General features: G+C 47.8%; 1 protein-coding gene across 1 annotated transcript in view; it reads right to left on the minus strand.

Annotated features, from left to right (window-relative positions):
- Positions 1-19,659, minus strand: part of LOC146174641 (uncharacterized) — a 115,010-nt gene that overhangs the window by 1,345 nt on the left and 94,006 nt on the right. Inside the window, exons 9-12 of the mRNA XM_084585421.1 lie at positions 17,632-17,856; positions 14,835-14,912; positions 12,475-12,599; positions 813-1,050 (exon numbers count right to left, since the gene is read on the minus strand). Coding sequence (XP_084441547.1) covers positions 813-1,050; positions 12,475-12,599; positions 14,835-14,912; positions 17,632-17,856 — 666 coding nt within the window. The remainder of the gene's footprint in view (positions 1-812; positions 1,051-12,474; positions 12,600-14,834; positions 14,913-17,631; positions 17,857-19,659) is intronic.

A 19,659-nucleotide genomic window follows, 5' to 3' on the forward strand; every position in this document is an offset into this window, starting at 1 on the left:
TTACAATCTCTCTTTGCCAACATCCCTAATTTTAGAGAATAAAAGAAAACACTGCACCTTTCCCTATCCCCGCTGTGTTCAGTGCCAATGCCATGTCGCTGAATATCTGACATTAAAAAAAATTAGGCCTAGCTACAGTGAAACAATGGCTAGGCGCTCGACTGGTGAGCACAAGGAAACGGGTTGAGGAATGCCGCGTTTGCCACTTTTCGATAGAGGACAAAAGCAAGGCGCCTGTGTGCTGCGCGAAGTCAAGTACACGCTCAAGAGGCCTACACGGTCGAAAGTTCCTGTGTCCTCCACTACGGTGTCCCTTACTACCTGCGTCGTTTTGAGACGTGCAACATTAAAACATAATAAGGGCCCGCTCCGCTTATCACAAAGTATGATCAGAATGAATCGGACAAATAAGCAATTTTTGTTCTGGTGACAGAGATATTGAGTCCTAAATCACTTCCTGTTCGAAGAATTAGGGAGTGCGGTATTTTAATTTGATTGCATGAAGGGGGGTTCGAACGTCAAAAGCTCAGAAGTAAGCTAAGTTGCCACCTAATAAAATATTGTGCAGGATTCCTTACCAGTTACACTTTGTCTTCATCTATCTTCATCAGCGTTTTTTAAATCGCATTGAGACGTTTTTCGACTATGCTACGCTACGGCGCCTTCGTACGTATCGGATTACGGATAGCGGAAGCACTTTTGGGCTGATCAGCAATGTCAACATCCACATTTGCTGAAAAAACTGAAAACCGGGCTACTATAAAAGTTGTTGCTTGTTTGAAAAACTTTGTATTGTAAAAACGGTAATTTACCTTGTCGATAGAGTCATCTTTAAAAAAGTTGGTGAGGTAGAGGTATTGAATAGCTTTTTCCATTATTCCATGGTATCCGATGAGCTTTTCGATGCATTTCATCGGGTCTAAATTCACGGAAATTCGAGGTTTTGATGCTTCTCTTAGGAATGCGTTCAGTGCGTTGCGGACATCCAGTGTCATAACATCGGCGAGTTCACGTGCTAAAAACCATCCGATATAAGCCATTAGCTTTGTTCTAAGGGAAAAGAAAAGAGAGTGTATGGATTTGTTAAAAAAAATTAAAGAGCTCGGCAGGGAAATTTCATAAATGTAAAAAAATCTTATGTAGTCAAATTCTCACGGCTACTGTCCTCGGTGCAGGACGAGCCCAAACTTTTGGGATTGCCAGGGCAGGCCAAAGTAAACGTTCACAGTGCCATACTAGACAGACGAGTGATGGGAGGCGGCCGTGCGCGGGGTTACCTGGCCCAGCAAGTCTTAAAATCATCTATTCCGCAAGTAAGGTGCAACCAGCGAATCCTTGTAATCAGGGCTCTGCCCCACAAAACTTAACCTAAAAAGCGTTTCCTCCCGTTTTCAAACACTTTCTAACATTCCTACTACAATTGGTAACTGTGAAGCGCCCTTTTCTCAGTAATCATCAATATTTTCACACCGTCTACAAATTTGTTCATTATTTTTGTCGTCAAGGCCCGCAGCCGAGGTGCGCGGAGTTGCCCGATGGCATATTCTACTTATGTTATTGTGACTTCCGCGTCTAGTTTAAGGTTCTTTTGCCGGTGTAGTGTGGAAAACTACTTCCGGGTTCGTTAAGGGTGAGCGTTCTCGCAGTTCTCAAGTGAGTTCGTGCGTTGTGGCTCGGCATTGATGTGTAAGCATATAAATTTGTCGCATCCCTGTCGGAAAAAACTACAGAAAATTTTCTGATGTTACGACAGAATTTCTGCGCGGTTTTTGACGGGAAACTTGTTTTGACAACAGAACATTCTGTCGTAACATCAGAAATTACTGTAGTTACAACAGAAAAGCGTTACAGAACTACAGACAACAGAAATATACTACAGAAAAGTACTACAGAAAGTACTACAGAACTACAGAAAAATCTGATGGTTAAAACAAAACTACAGGATATTTTGTCGAATTTTTGACACAGTTCTGTAGTTTTCTTTCGACTGGGATGTGTATGTATTTAATATTCGTTGCATCTATAGATGAGTAAACAACGGCCAGGCCTTCGTACATGCCATTCAGCCATTCATGCGGTTTCATATTTGTCCTAATTGAGTTTCTTGCAGTTTCAGCGTGTTTGTTTTTGCCTCGCTCCAATTTGGTTATTGCCTTATGGAGCGTTCTGTTGCGCCTCGGTTTCTTCCATTTATTAAAGGCTCTTATGAGCGGTCCATATGTTTTGTAATCTCTAGTTCGTTATGATTCACTCCTCATCGGCGTATTCTTCTTTAGTTGTATGTGCGGCCCTCCAATTTCTTTCGGAGGAGCAGCGATGTGAATGGTTCCTTGAAAATCTAGAAATTATTTCGCTGTTTCTTATGGCAGTCGATAAGCTTCCAAATAAATAATGGGCCCAACATTTTTGGGTAAACATTCCGGTCATTTTGAGTGAGTTGGACCTACTGCGACTGAGCTGAGCTGGCACATCAGTTTTCTCTTCTGTTTCGTGTCACACATACTGATTAGCACACAGCCGTAGTCTATCCCTGTAAGTGAAAGACCACCCGGTGTATTCGAGAAGCCCCGCTTGAACACAGCCGTGTGAACGCACCTCAGTGGCTAATGACCAGTGTCTCTGACTCGGGATGTAAGGGTCTCTCCCTTCTGTGCTCAGTTCCTATAATAAAGTGTTGCGCAAGATGGCAGCTCATGCTAATGGCTTAACACCCGACCTAATTTAGATAAACGAAGAGATGCGATTTTGGGTCGCATCCATTGGAATACAGTACCAACCAGCCCCCGGCCGAGAGAGATACGAAGCTTCGCTCTAACCACACGTACGAAGGTTGCAGCATGGCGTAGGTGTGGCGTGTCTGACTTGGGAGGCAAGGTCGGTGAGTTCGATTCCGATATCAAACGTGCTGCCCAACGCCCCAGCTGCTGCGACAAGACTTGTCGCAGCCGCATATGTTTAGTCGGAACGGCATGCCGCCACGTAAAAATTTCTCGACATAGGCCCATGGAAAAATATGGCTTCGCCTGAAGGCACAAAAGTACAAAAAACGTCTAATTTTTGTTATTGTGGACAGCAGAAGGACCTATTTCTCGGCAGCGCTGAGCTTCGCGAACGTTACCCTTTATATTCAGGCGCTTTACCTTTACTGCAAAGAGGCGCCGCTAAGCGGCGATAGCGAGCGTTATGGACAAGGTTCGTGATCAGTAAGCACCGAAAGACTGGTTTACTGCGCCCGTCTCGGCTGCGGGAAGTGGTTAGTTCGAAACCCACCGCCGGACACCCACCGGTAAAAATGGGCACAAGCGTCCCCCGGCCTGGCGCTCGGCGTTTCTAGATGTGCGCGCTTGGGAGAAGCTCCGGAAACCCCGCTGTATCCGTACAAGATACGCCCACAAACCCACAAACGATGCAGCACTTCTGTTGAGGGGAGCGTAGGTTTGTCATGAAAACTTGCTTTAGTTACAGGCATTTGTAAAAATAATGTGTGTCATTATTAGCAGAAACTACATGGCCCTTAGCGAAACCTCGGTCCGCATTTTCCTGGGAAGGAAGGGCAGCGAACAGTGCCCTAGCCGACTACCTCTGTCTCAGGCCTCTCGCCCCGCCCGAAAGGTCATTGTTGTGAAAAATGAACCCAACGCTTGGTGTACCAGATCCTTCTTTGAATGTCAGTCGTGGTACTTTGAGAGAACGAAGAATGTTATAGAAAGGGTGAAGCAGTACACAGCTACCACCAGACAAATGAACAACAAGCGTAGCGCGGTTGCAGAGCTCTGCAATGCATACAAGGCATTGACGGGGTCATTGGGCTGGAGACAAAGTTAAATGCGCGCAGAATGCGGCTTGCGTCATGCGACATTTAGCAGACGTTGAAACCCTTTCCTTTTTATCGTACTGTCACAATACACGTTGAGTGAATTGATGGCTGACGTATGTTGAAAGCCAAGCTGCAGCTCCTCCGCACCCATACCTTCATGAGAAAGCCGTGTTCCGAAATGTGTTTTCTTACAAGAGATTCGTCGTTTTCATTTCCAACTTAATGTGTATCTCCAAACAAGACAGGGCTATGTAAAATGACGACGCAGCAACGGGTGCAAAATCGCAAGGCCATGTATGAACAATTTGGATAATTGATTGCTTGGACGTACCGAAGGAAACCTCGCTCTTTGCGCTCCTTACTTGAATGCGCCTCTACCCAGCTGAGCGGTACACTCCTTATCTTCTAATAATGCTCCCGTAAGGGTTCCACGAACATGTCAGGCACGTGCTGTGCTGGAAAAGATCTCAGTCTTCACAACCTAGCTCGACACAGCAGTGGACTCTTCTTAATCATCTGCTAGTTCACAAAAATCATCAGCGCGTGCTACTGATGCGTTGTCCATGTTTAGCACAGAAGCCGTCGCGCGAAGCTTTTGCGCAAAAAAAAAGAGACACGCGAATACAACCATGCGCCGATGCTGTCTAATCGTCCCATCATGAGATAGCAGTCCATGATCGGATCGCAGATGACTGTCCCGACTGTTTTGTACAAGGAAACAGAAGGAACCGTGTCATGATTCAGCCATGCCTTTTTGTCAAAGCGCTATAGAAATCGCATTAAAAACAAACTTCATGTGGTCACAGTTACTCAAACGCTTCCAGTAGAATGTTCCCTTTGTTCGGCTTGAATTTATCTCTCTTCTCAGCAATACCGCATTGCCCCGCCGCGAGCTTTTAATACAATGGAAGATCACATCGTCGCGTCCACAGCTGTTCGTGCATCCGAACACATGCAGAGCTGTGTTGCATCAGGTGAACAACACTACGTTGACGTGTTTTGTACGTCCTTCACATGATATGGAACTGCAAAGAGCAATTAGAGAAATATAAAGCTCGAGCGCTCAGCCAAGCGGAGTGGGAGGCAGAGCTGGCCCACACGGGTCTCTCTGAGCAGCGCAGCCTGTTCACCAGGGCCTGGGAGACACGGAGTTCTCTCCGAGCAGGCACCGAGAGCAGACGTGTTTGTCGACAGCTCCGGCGTTTCTCGTGCGAACCCTGCCGCCCCGCACGGGGCCCCAGTTTTTCCCCGAAAAACGTCTGGCTAACCTCGCGCCTCCGCGGCTGTCTCCTCCGCCCGGCGGGCAGCGCCGGCTCCGAGCCCGCGTCCCGTAGACTCCTCTGCGTGGCGCAGCAGTGACGTCGCACCGACACCCTGGATTTGCGTCTCGGTGGCCGAGGCAGGGACAAACCTTTCAGCCCAGGCGTGGCCAGGAATTGAGGCAGCAACACCTACACCGCCCAGAACGTCAGCCGCGCGGCTTCAACATATGGGTGACCCGGATCAGCACTCTGCTGCCATGGACAGCAGGGGCAACAACGAGGTATCTGACGCAGATGACGAAGACACCGGATGCGTCGGCGATGACTGGTTTACTGTCGAAACCGTGCGCCAACTGCGCGCAGAGAGACGACTGCTGCAGCAACAGCAAGAGATTCAAGCAGCCAATGAAATGAAAAAACAGCCACAGCAACGCCGACAAAAGCAGCAAATGCCACCACTCCTCCCAATTGATGACCTCAAAACTGTGATAGGACCCCGAGACGGACTTAACTTACGAAATTGGACAACGCATCAAATCGCCCTAGCCATCGGTGCTGCAGCACAGCTTCCGGCAGAAATCCGGCGCGAACTAATAATCCGAGTAAGACTAGAACAAAACCTGGCGGTCATCAGCACCCCGAGTGAAGAGCTCACTCACCGGCTACGCGGTATCAGCTCGCTAGACTTCGGCAACAAGCAATATGAAGTCGTCGTGTACGTGGCAACCCCGGAAGCCTCATGCAAAGGGGTGATCACGGGCGTGAAGGAGGGAACCAGCATAGAACACCTCATGGCAGAACTGCAAGTAAAAAACACGAAGATTCTACACGCCAGAATGTTGGGAAAATCCACCGCCGCTCTGATCACCTTTGAGGGATTCCACGTCCCTTATTACGTCAAATACGGCGGCGCCGAGTATCGATGCCGGCCACACAAACCCAGGTACCAAGTGTGCAGTGTATGCCTCGGCATGGGCCATATGGCAGACGTGTGTCCCAACCCGGAAAAAACAAGATGTGCCAAATGCGGCGCAAACGATCCCGGAGAAAGCCACCAGTGCCAAACCTGCTGCATCAATTGCGGCGGCGAACACCTGGCCACGGACCCCCGCTGCCCAAGCCGACAGTGGAGGCCCTTCAACAAAAAGTTGGCAATCGCACACAATCAGCAAAAAGAACCCCACTACAAGGGAGTGCCTCGAACGGTCCCTCAGCACAACACTCCAACCGGGAAAATCAGCACCAGTCGCGCAGCAACGCCCACGACGTGGCAGCTGCAGTGACAGCGACGACGGGAGGCTCGCACGCAGAAGGCAACCCTGAAACACTTCAGGAAAAGAAAGGCCCGGGGACGGACTCTACTGCGCCACCACCCCAACAACCTAGCACCGGTCGAGGGCCCCGCTGGGAAAGCCCGACACGGCAGCCCCCGTCCAAAAACAAGGGCTATGAAAACCGAAGCCATCTGAAGGTGAGCTCGACAGAGCAATTCCCTCCTCTCCCTTTCCCCAAAGCCACCCCTCCCAATTCAACCGCCGCAGACAAATCACGCAAGCCACAAACAAACTCCACTAAAAATTCTCACACATCCTCATCACAACCTAACACCAAACCCCTCACTCCACTAACAATTGAAAAAACAGCGCCACTTGCTCCTCCCTCCCCAGATCTCTCTATCGGAAAGATTCAAGCTATGATAGACCGGTCGATGGAGGCCATGACCGTTACTCTTCGAGCCCAAACAAAAACGATGGTAGAGAGCCTCCATGAGGAAGTCAGGAGGGAAAGGGAAGATACATTCGAACGACTTCTCCAACATATTGACCAGCGAATGCAACAACAGATGCATCAACAGACAGTGTTGTTGCGCCAGTTTCTCACGACAGATCAACAACACGCTACGCTCTCCCCTCCGGCACAGTGTCCGCCTGAGGTAAATCTCCCGGTAGACACGCACGGCGAGCGCGACAACCGTGAAGCACGACGCCTGCTCCCATATGCGCGAACGCCTCCCACCTCACTGATCGTCGCTGCCGCTGCACCAGCCCCACCGACGGCAGCCGACACTGGCACCACCGATACCGCGATAACTTCACCACAGGCACCAGTCAAGCCATATCTGACGCCTCCGCCTCATAATCACCAACAACAACAACAGCATGGATAGCAGCCCTGAACGAAAAACTAAAACAAAAATACAAGTAGGCGATCCGCCCATTCGGCTATGGCAGTGGAACTGTCGAGGATACCGACGCAAGAAGGGACTCCTCACACAGTACATAGCCAGTCTATCTAACCCTCCCCGCTTCCCCTTCCAGATATAATAGCAATGCAAGAAGTAAACTGCGAACCCACCCTCACAGGCTTCACAGCACACGCCAATAAGCCAAGAATGCACGACGAAGCAGACACGACGCCACCCAAAGTAGCTACCTCGGTATCCAAGCACCTCACCGCTATAGAACACACTATCGAGAACACGCACATCGCGCACGTTCTGCTCGAGGTGGTCCCCGCCAAACGCAACCAGGCATCCCTGTTCATTCTTAACTTGTACAGTCCAACTAAAGGAGGGAAACGGGATGCATTCGACGAAATAATAGAAGCGACCCTAAAATTAGCCAGCAAGAGAAATCAAGTTATAATTGTGGGAGACTTCGACGCGGCCCATCCAATGTGGAGCTACGAATCGGAGACCCCGAAAGGCCGGAAACTTGCCTTGACTATCGCCAGAAATCAACTCACCCTACTAACGGAACCGGACAAACCCACCCGCATGGGAAACAGTGTAAACAGGGACACGTTCTCCGACATCACACTGGCCAGAGCAAATACCCCGAGCACGTGGTCGAACTTAGGAGAGATGTTGGGTAGCGATCATTACATAATAACCGCCGATATTGAAACAGCCGGCACCCGCAAGGTTGGTCGCAAGATAAGATTAACCAACTGCAACTCCTACCGCTGGGATCGACAGACAGGAGGGACCGCGACGGAGAGAGGGTGTAACGGGGTAAAAGGAACACCCAATCCGCCCTCACTTCTGCCCCTTCCGGAATGGGTGCAAGAAATACAAAAAGACCTACGACAAGCCACTACTACGGTCTCAGCCACTACAACTGCACCTTACGTAGACAACCACCTGCTTCACCTGTGGGAGGCTCGCAGGGGGCTCGTCAAGAGGTGGAAACGGCAAAAACGCAACAGGAAGCTGGAGCTAAGAATAGCCCAAATCACTGCCGAAGCAGAGAACTATGCTGCCGAGCTGACAAATAACAACTGGCACCGCTTCTGCGACCATCACCAAGGCACTCTCGGCATGGCTCGCACGTGGTCGCTGCTGCGCGCTTTACTAGACCCCAAACAATCCAAATCTGAGACGAGCAAGGCGATACGTACGCTCCTGCGCAAGGAACAGTGTGACGACGACGCTGTCCTCGCCCAACTAGAACAGCACTACATCAGCTCTGGCCCGCGCCCCCAGTACAAGGACTACCCCTACGAGGACGAGAACAGTCCACTCGACGCTGACATAACAGAGGCCGGAGTCCGAGCAGCTCTACAAAATGTCACGAATAATACGGTGCCGGGTACGGATGGCATTCAATACAAGGTACTTAGAAACCTGGACGACCAATCAATCTCCCAGCTGACGTCGTTCTCATTCCCAAACCTGGCAAACAACTCTCACTCGCAACTCTTCGGCCAATCTCGCTCACCTAGTGTATCGGAAAACTATTCGAACACATCGTATTATCCCGGCTCCACCCCCACCTCGAAGCACGAAGATTCTTCCCGGACACGCTGTTTGGTTTCCGACCAAATTTATCCACACAAGATGTCATGCTGCACCTGAAGGAGGAAGTAATGGACCATCCTAGCAAGCTGCAAACGAGGACGATACTTGCACTCGACTTAAAAGGCGTTTTTGATAACGTTGCACATGACCTCACCCTTGACAACCTGGCATCGTCCCACTGTGGGAATAGGATGTACAACTACATCAGAGCATTTCTGACGGTCCGCACAGCCACCATAGGACTGGGCGAACTACGCTCCGACAATATCGCTCTTACAGGCCGAGGGACGCCACAGGGCTCGGTCCTCTCTCCGACTTTTTTCAATGTGGCGATGGCAAAACTGCCACCTCTGCTAGACAACATCGCCCGGGTTCGTCATGCTCTCTACGCGGATGACGTCACAATCTGGGTCACGGGGGGCTCTGACGGCGATGTGCAAGACGCGCTTCAGGAAGCCATCGACGTGGTCCAGACGTACGCCGCCGCTGGCGGGCTACCTGCGCAGCGGAGAAGTCCGAACTCTTGGTTATAAGCAAGAACAGCCATGGAAGGAGAAAAAAAGCCTCCAGAGATCGACCTTTTCCTTAAAGGTGCGCCAATACCACAAGTGGAGAGGCTTCGGGTGCTGGGGCTACACCTCCACTCTAATGGTAGAGCCACACACACAGTACATCTTCTCCGCAAACAAATGTCTCAAATCACCCACATGATAAGACGGGCCTCCAACCGACGAAGCGGTCTTAAGGAGAGGGAAACGCTTCGCATAGTTCAGGCGCTCATCATCAGTCGCCTCACGTACCACCTCCCGTACCATCACCTCAATCGGGCCGAACTAGAAAAACCTAACGCGGCACTCCGGTCGGCGGTAAATACGGCATTGGGTGCCCCTCCCCACGCGGCCACTCAACGCCTTCTTCACTTGGGCATCCACAATACGGTGGAAGAATTAATTGAAGCACAGTGGATAGGACAAGTAAGTAGACTACGAAGCACACGCACCCGCCCTACTCGCGAGACTCGGCTATCCAGCCCCCAGCGCCCCCTTACCACCAGATCCGGAGCCCATGGACCCCTTAATGAGAGCAAATATCCAAGTGGCCCCAATCCCAAAAAACATGCATCCAGACCTTAACGCGGGCCGACGGCAGGCCCGAGTACGGGCACTTCAACGTATATTAAGAAATAATGAATTCGTATTATACACCGACGCAACAATCTACCCCGGCAAACCTGCCGCGAGCCTGGTCGTCACGAATGATGACGGTCAGGTACAAGTAACAGGCTCCATCCTCACGACCTCGATCAGAACGGCGGAAGAGACAGCCATAGCCCTCGCCATCCGATACATCTCATCCAACCCCGTGAACAAACACTTGAAAACCTGCACTGTTGTCACAGACTCACAGGCAGCATGCCGAGCCTTCTCGAACGGTATGCTGTCTCCCAAAACCCACCAAATCCTTCATCAGTGCAAAGAAAAGACGCAAACGCCACTTATTCGAATACTTTGGGCACCAGGTCACGCATTTCTTTCTGGCAACGAGCGCGCTCACGCGCTCGCCCGCGAACTAACTTGCCGGGCACCAGGAGGGAAGACTGAAGATGGCCGATTACCAGCTAATACGGAAACCGGAGAGGAAGCTGCTCCGAGGCCATCATCAAGCTCTCAGCTATCAACCACCACAGAACCACTCACGTACACACTTACCCTCGAATACTTACCCGCACCGCACAAATACTTACCCGCACCCTCGAATACTTACCCGCACCGCACTTACCCGCACCGCACAAATATCTCTCCAGAGCAGATGCCACTGCTTGGCGACAACTTCAAACGCACACATTCCCGAACCTCTACCACAAACACCTTTTTTTTCCCTCGCGGTACCCTTCCATCTGCCAATCATGCGCCAGCACCAAACCAACACTATACCACTCCATATGGGCGTGTCCAAAGCCGCAAGGCTTCACGCCCATTCCCCACACCACCGTCTCCTCTTGGGAAGCTGCTCTGTCTAGCTCACACCTGCAAGATCAGCAACGACTGATCGAGCGGGCGCGCGGGATAGGAGCAGCTGCCGGCATCCTGGACTGAGGAGGCCGCCTGAAGTGGACACGACCACCTAATCACCAGTGCCTAGTTATTGGGTTTAAATAAATGTTTTTTCCTCCTCCTCCCGGGAGACAGCCCAGGCCAATGGTATCCTGGACTGAGGAAACCACCCACGCTATTCCGTTAAACAATAAACGTTTACTCTCTCTCTCTCTCCGCAACGTACGGAAAACTAGGAACAGTGCACTCCGAAAACCCCCTCCATTGGCTCTGAATGCCTCCGGCTCCTAACGGTGACGTCACGACGGAAGGAGAAGCCAGGTTTCTCTTTCCGCTTTCCTCCTCTGTAGCTGTCGCGCGGGGCGCGGGAAATTTGAATTGCGCGCTTTTAGTCGACGATCGCGCAGGTGTTTTATGTACAATAAAAAAAAAAAAAAACTTCACAGGCATGATCAACAAATAATATACTTCAATGAAAACCGCTGCAGTGTCCCTTTAACATTACCAGTTGCGAAACCTCCCGTAGATCCCATATATAAAAAAAACGGAGGTTTTTATTTGTCGAAATTCGTGTTTCTACAAATAGTGGCGGCTCCCGCGGCTATTAAAAGAAACTGTCTATATTGCAAACTTTCAATTTTTTTGTGAAATGCACAATCACCATGAAAACAAATACGTTCAAGAGTTGCAGGGGCGAAAATTTTTAGAAAAAAAATGCCGTGGAAGTAATTAAGGTGAACGAGAAGAAAAAAAAGAGGCTATTTCCAGAAAGCAATGGTGGCGACGATGCCAATAACAGAACGCTTCTATTGACCGCTTCTAGACGGCGGGAGAATTCATGGATATCCGGAAGGTGCCTACTAAAACTAGTCTCTTTTTGAAGCGGAGCTTTCCAGGGTCTGCCACTCAGCTGCACAACCAAACGCACCTCCCTTCTTCCTCTTCTTCTTCTTCTTCCTTGATATTTGGCTCATACCCACGAAAGGGGATTGGCACCTTCCTTCCCAAATCATATAACCTTAAATAAATGTTTTCTCCTCCTCCTCCAACTGGTGTGATACAAAAACTCGGGCTAGAGTGAGAGAAGTGTGATTTATCAGGGTGCACTTTATACCTGCGCGAGGCATTTGCATTCTTAGACGTCACAATTATACATAGGAATCAGTTATTTATGAATTCGAGGGTATAATTCATTTGAATGAGGTCTTAAACATAAAAAGCGTGCAGTGCGAGAGTCTCTACAAAGATCGCTGTTTTTATGTGTGCGTTCTGGAACGCTTGTGCTCAACAGCATCCCTTTTATACAAAAGACGTTCAAGGGCATGTAGTGGATGATTGGTTTTGAATGCGTATAGTGAATATATTGACTACACATTTGATGTAAATCAATCTGTATAATCTCTAATAAATCCCTTAATTTACCTTACATAAGAAGGCAACGCTATTGTACCAACTTGCACAAAAATCACATAATTGTATTCAGGCAAAAAAGAATGCTATGATACCAGAATATCGAAACGTATTCGTAAAAATTTCACTCACACTTCTAACTCTTTGATATATTTGATTAATTCCTCAAAATATTGCACCAAATGAATTCCAACTTCATCATCGCTTCGAAGTTGCTCTCCCGCTTTAGATACATCCGTCCCTAGTGCATCCAATATCTGCAAAAAAAGTTAAAAATTAAATTTCTTAGATTTCAATTACAAAATTGAATTCAGGAAACGATTGTTGCGGTACCTTCAGTGGCATGTGAAAACTTTATTTATTTCATTTTAAAGGCCGTGAAGTGGCAACGAGAAGAAGACAACGCAACAAAAGGTCTCCCTAACAACCGACAGCTTATTCAGGAAGACATATGTACTTAATGCCAGAGACAGAAAGAAAATAAACAAGACGAAACTCAGTACAGGCGACCAGAGAGCAACTGCAATGGACAACATAAAATTCCAAAGAAAGGCTGGAACATTAGCTAAGAAGAGACACGAGAAAAAGTCAGATGTCTTCAAGGAAACAAATTTATTTCCTCGTTAGAATTAATTTGTCATAGAGTAAATCATAGAGTAAAAATACAGGAGATAAAAATTTGGCATTTAAATGCATTCTTTCGTGTCAATTCGGGACATCACAACTAAGCCTAGAGGATGGCAACATTACAGATGAAAGAAATTACCGGGAACACCACGCAATCTGCGTCGCCGCAACGAAAGAAGCTACATGCGCTTAAAAGAAAGGTTCTGCAGTTTGGAGGCTCCAGTGTAGCCATCAATCATTTTGATGTCAGCTCAAAAAGCCCGAAATTTAACAACCATTCTCACCGTACTCCACACCCTACCAATTCTACCAGCTGCTAGGCTACAGGGCTTCGCGGTACCATTATATTTGGATTAGGCCACCTTCAAACAGTCGAAGGTTAGCATATCCGTGGTAAAAGAATTCGGCAGAGCGTGCACCCCGTTTTCAGATGGTGCTAGCTTTGACGTCCAGTGCTCGTGCACCCACTGGGTCTCTAAGGTTTTTGTAATGAGTGCAACAATTTCTCCCGCCCACGTGCTCGAGTTGTTTACTGCAAACGCTTCAAAATAGGGGTTCAAAGTAATGAATAGTGTCTACACCGAAAACGAAAATCTGAACAGAACGGTAGCCGGGATAGTACACACACATGCGTAGCACACTGATTGTTTTTGACGACCACTTTGTTAGCTTGCATGGGAAACTGACATGATACTGACAGTCAGTGAGCACGTTCTAAATGAACACCCGCATGGTCCCCTGATTACCAAAGTGTTATATCCCAGACGCCCACGATTTACGGATGGAATCGGTAACTTCTAGGACATGTTCCCTCAGAGCTGCCAGAAACTAATTAACAGATACCAAATTGGGAGTCGAAATGTGATGTAACTCTGGTGCAGCGACGTAAGCATCGCATGACTTGGATGAAATAAGTTAAAGTCACATAATTTTTATAGTCTTTGGGAAAGCCAGTGATCAGGTATAATATAGAAACTTTACTAATATGTCAGCCTCTACTGAAACTGAATACGTCTTGTTCGCTTGAAACACTCCTTGTGGGCTCTACGGCTTTGTTCTGCTGAAGAATCTGTGACAGCGGTAAGTGTCCTTAAAAAAGAATGAAACTGTATGTAATGTATCGAGACACGCGTACCAGCTACTTAAATTTCATATGCGCACCATGGGGAAATAAAGTTAGTGGTATAAGAAATATATATTTGACGCAATTAAAGTCTCAATTTGGAAGCCTGCGTAACGAACAGCTGCTGGCATCAGAAAATATTTAGGGCTAACAGGGCACTAATACAATTAAGCTACAGAGGATGCGAAATTTGTCAGCTTTAAAATGCTCGTGTATTTCACGATGAAATAGTCCTGTCAAGCGTGGAATCCGTTCAGTCAAACAATTGTAACTGAACCGCGGCAAGAACAGGGACGTGCGTCTGATTTATCTAATCCTGATAATGAAAAAATTAGTACCCACGCTGTTAAGGTCAGCCAGATGACTTCATCTCAGAGGAAAGGGAACAAAAACGGCGGTATCATTTTTGTAACGTTTCGGACTACTCAATAAGCACCGAAAAGCAGGAATGCTAAAGAAACAACGGAAAAGTGGAAGGGCCCAGTCACTACACAGGAAGCGAAAGAGGAAGTGGAAGAGCAGAAATGTGCACATTTCAGAAATACTTGCATAACCGGAAAATGATATAAATTGTTCAAATGTAAATTTTATAATGAAGTTGCTCTGGAGATGGACAGACACGATCTTAAACTCATCCACAACTTATAGACAACGTCCACAATTTTCGCAGCAGAGTAAGTTAAATATGGCGTCAATATAGTTTATTTAGACCGCTGTGAGCGTTTAAAGATTAACAACTCACCGGCCCTCCTAGCTTCTCTTTCCATTCAGAAACAGTACGTTTCTCATATTGTGTATGCTTGCGTGCCTCGACAGACAACTGGAAAATGGGAAAATATATGTGTAACACTTTTTAATGACGGAAAAATGATCGAATTACACAGAACACTATGACATTCTCCACATGCATAAGAAATGTAACCTATTCTGCTAATTGAACTCGCATTCATCGAGAAACGGTAGTGCAAGGCGACTCTCGCCCGACGATGCTGTTGTGGCACCCTTACGCGCAGCAGACCATCGGCAATCAGCGGTGTTGACTCGGCTGCTTGCCACATAAAAGTATAAATCGCGAGATGCAGGACGAAATTCTTGAAGACGTTTTAAGGGAACCACAGAACAACAGAGGAAAAGACGTCCATGCGCTTCATTAGTGCAACGAGAAAAGGAAAGCGAGTTGGTGCGATCGCTCGCGATGGGGGTGGCTATTAAGGCATGAGGGAGGCAGCTAAAACTGACGTGATATCCAGTTTTGTCAGAACTTTCACCGGAGGCCGCTAGGTTTGGCGATTCGAAAAATATTCCTAAAGTACTTACTTTTCGCTCATTTCTGTTCAGAAAGTGTTTTCGTTTGATCACTCTCAATTCAATATCTGCCATATACGCTATAGAAATCTCGGCGGCTGTTTTTTTGTTCCCTATCAACGGGTGTGATTGGAGGCTAATGGCCTCTTATACTTCATACGTAACTTTGGGCGTACCCGTACAATCACATCAGTGGTGTAAGTATTTAGGCGTAATACTTTCTAGCAATCCTCCTTCGAGTTGGCATGTAGCTAAAGCGCTATCATTGGTCAATAAAATATTAACAATGTTAGAAATTCATCTACATGACGCATATTAACCTGTTAAATGATTAGCTTTTCTCTAGTGAGGTCAAAACTAGAATCCATGTCAGAATTCTTATCAGTTCTCACCTAGGTTGCCCTATTTTCTCGATTCCAATATCTCGTTGCCAGGTTAATCGATACATTGAATTCTTACGACTGTCTCTACCATAAAACTGCTTGGGTATGTCGTCGCTGGCACTCCATCGTGACACGTCCTGCTTTTCTTATGTCTTCCTTGTTTCTTCTTATGACTTTTTTTACGTCTTCTGACGACTTGCCCGACGCGCTCCATGCGCACAGTAACTTTTATCTTTTCCCCAACACGCATATCCTCCCACACCAGTCATTGCTAGAACATCTCGACCTAGAAAGTATCGGCATTTGTTTACTTTGCCACCGGAGCGTCAATTCTAGCACTTACTCGCTGGCCGCCTATCTATGCGGCGCATTCGTGAGCGATGAATGCTAACTTTGGTCGTCTCGATCCTCAGAGATGTGAGCGTGGCGCCAAAGTTTATTGTTTTGTTTCCTGCACTGGATGATTTGCTGGTCGGCAGGTTATCTTCGCTGCTGTAAGGCTGGCTCTTTGCTGTATTATTGGCCTACAAAGCGTGCCGTGCGCAGCGCACACGCCAAGCAAGCGAATGTCCGGCGAGTGAACCAAGCCTAAAAGTATGCCGTGTGCAGCGCGCGAGGAGTAAACCTGAGCCTTGGAGGAGACTATCGTTACTTTGTTTATCAAGGGCTTTAGCCATCACATTCATGTGCCGTTACCTTGCTGAAGTCGCTTTTCCCCACCCTTATAAATACGAATGGCCCTTGAAGTGACATGATTTCTTTCTGCTTCTCATGGAAGTTCACTGAAAGTGCAAAAATATGTACTATAACAATATTTTTGCAATGCTTCTCTTTTCTTACGTAACTGGTCTTGCGTAACTCTCCTTCTTGGGGACTTCAAGGAAATAAACGAAGTGAAATCAAATAAAATATAGATGCAAAACGACGGTATCCGAAGGCAAGTAGCCATGCCTTAGACTACATTTACGGTGTCACCGCGTGTCTTAGCCACACAAGACAAAAGGAGCAAAGACGCAGGGGAAAACAAAAACAAAATAACAAAACAGACACCATACCAAATACTTAGCGGATCCCACGTGTGCTGGCAGAATGAATCAATATCTCCCCGCTGCCTCTGCTGGTCGCTATCGAGGAAGATTAGTGGCGTGCGCTTTTATGCCAAGACATCGCGGCGCACTTGCGAGGTGTAGCAATCGGCAGCAAACAGCGCCTCCATGCTCATGCACGCCATCGTCATCTTGGTTTAGTGTGCGGTCCATGCTTGACAGTGCTCGAATAAAGAACTACCGTGTAAACAACGCAGGCCCTTACAGGGCGCCATGAGGTACGGCATACGTAACCTTTGTATCATATTCACGTTGTCGACTATTCATAGAATTTAGCCTCGAGAAGCAAATGCTTGGTGGATGTTTTAATACAACTTTCGATCGCTAAGCTTGCTATGATATGAGTGTTCATTTGCAATTTTTTCTGCAGGCTTATTTAACTCGCCCGTAAAACAATGGTGAGATATGCAGGGTCACTTGGCTTGCTTATCTTGTAGTAAAACACTGACATAGCTGAAAACGGTTGGATATCTATATCGGAATCAAAAGTATAAAGTTTGAGAATCCTGATTTGTACTTTTCTTTGATTACTTAATTATAGTTTTTTTTCTCTTATTTTAACTATTTGGTATTGTTTCCTTTTAAGTGTATTTTCCTGCTTTAGCCCAGATGGGTTTCCTGTGCAATTGTGTTCGGTATTATACCTTTCCTGGTCTAAATTAAATTCTGATTCGAAAAAAAACAGCTCAGTCTTGGACACTGTGTAAAGATATATCTTGAACTGAACAAAATGAGTGATACTCACCTGTGAGAGCTTTTGTTCAACCTCAATGATTTCACAAGCTATTTCAGAGATTCGCCGAGGTTCACCTTCTGCATTCCTTTCAGCACTTTCGACAGGTTGTTCCACGACGAACAAGTTGAGCACGGAAGTAATGAAATTTGTGTACGTTGTCAGCAGCTTTTCGTTGCTTTCAATTTTTTCCATTGCAAGTGGGGAAGGAGCGAATCTTGCGTGAGGTATATTAATCTGTTATAAAGGACAGAACAAGGGGAGTAAGGCATTGTCCAGAAGACATGTTTCACAAGAAGAGTAAAAATAGCTGTGCCGTTACATTGCTTGTGTCACGGAAGAAAGTGCAAATTATTGTAAAGCCCGACAATGAAACCTCATTTATGTAGTTTTGTATATATATTGTAAGCACTGTGAGGGAACTTCATATTCATCCGAGCGTAATCATCATCGGTCATCGTGTCGTGGGGAGAAGACGAAGTGTGTTAATGGGCATCCGAAATAGAAAACTGATTTTGCTGGTGCGTCCTGCTGCCTCACAAGTGGTGGAGGTGAGTCCTGATCCCAGCGTTCTCAACGTTGTACCCCCTGGAGCTTCGTTCCGGTCGTATTCTTGGCGGCACATCAACCGCCACGGCGCAGTCACGTCAGCCTGCTCTGACTACCTCTCCGGCGCCTGTCGCTACCAATGGATATTCGACGGCTGCCTATGCCTCCTCTGCATTGCTGATGCCCCAAGGTACATTTGCTCCTCACCTTTACATGCGCTTCTTCACAACGACACGCCTTTTTTTCTGGTCTCCTGCTTGCGAAGAATCATTTGAAACTGAAGCGTGCTCTGACTTCGGGTCCCGTCCTCTGCCATTTTGAAGACAAAGCTCCGACTATTTTGCACACCGACGCCAGTAGTCATGACATTGGCGCTGTTATTCTGCAACGTCAAGACACCTCTACCGAAAATGTTGTTGCCTATGCAAGCCGAACTCTCACCCCTGCGGAACAAAACTACATTATTACCGAGCAAGAATGTCTCGCCGTCTTCTGGGCTGTTGAAAAGTTTCGTCCGTTCCTCTACGGCCGTCACTTCACGATCGTCAGTGACCACCACGCCCTATGCTGGTTATCCTCTTTAAAACATTCGTCCGGTTGTCTCGGGCGGTGGATCCTCCGCCTTCAAGAGTACGACTTCACTGTCACTTATAAATCGGACAAGAAGCACAAGGGCGCCGACGCTCTCTCTCGTTGCCCTATTGCTTCGCCGTTGCAACACGTGTCCTCGCATTCCTCTCCTGTCCCAACGGAATCAGGCCATTTAAACCCTACAGTTATCCAGTCTTTGAGCGCCGCCTCAATTGCTCCCACGCCAGACATAGACTGCAGTATTGCTCACCACCAGAGTGGTGACCCTTCCTGTCGAAAGCTGATTGATAGTCTCAACGGTGGCAATAGACCTCCAAATGCCCGTCTGCGTCGTCGGCTCAGCAATTTCGAGTTACAGGATGGCACATTACTTTGGCACAACTACAGCCCCCTGGGCCACAAATGGATTTCCGTAATTCCTTCTTCACTGCATCCTCAAATTCTACAAGCCTTTCACGACGACCCCACCGCAGGTCACCTTGGATACCACAAAACATACAACCGCATCAAAAGACGTTTCTTCTGGCCTGGCCTTTCAACTTCAGTATTGATATATGCAGCGTCTTGCATCCTTTGTCAACGACGCAAGCGGTCTACGTCGCCACCTGCTGGTCTCTTGCAACCTCTCCTATGCCCTTTCACGCCTTTCGAAGTCGGCGGAATTGACTTGTGGGGACCCTTGCCCTTGACTCCAGCTGGCAACCGCTGGGTCGTTACTGCCGTTGACCACCTCAGCCGACACGCTGAAACCGCAGCACTTCCTTCCGGCTCCGCTTCCGAAAGCGCCAACTTCTTCCACACCATACTTCTTCGCCACGGCGCCCCTCGCTTCCTCCTTAGCGATCGTGGCAAGTCGTTTCCTCCACTGTCCTCGCCGCAGTGCTTCATGCTTCAGGCACG

The sequence above is a fragment of the Amblyomma maculatum genome, chromosome 11, assembly GCF_055883805.1.
Source record: "Amblyomma maculatum isolate TAMU_Amacu chromosome 11, ASM5588380v1, whole genome shotgun sequence".
Classification (NCBI taxonomy): domain Eukaryota; kingdom Metazoa; phylum Arthropoda; class Arachnida; order Ixodida; family Ixodidae; genus Amblyomma; species Amblyomma maculatum.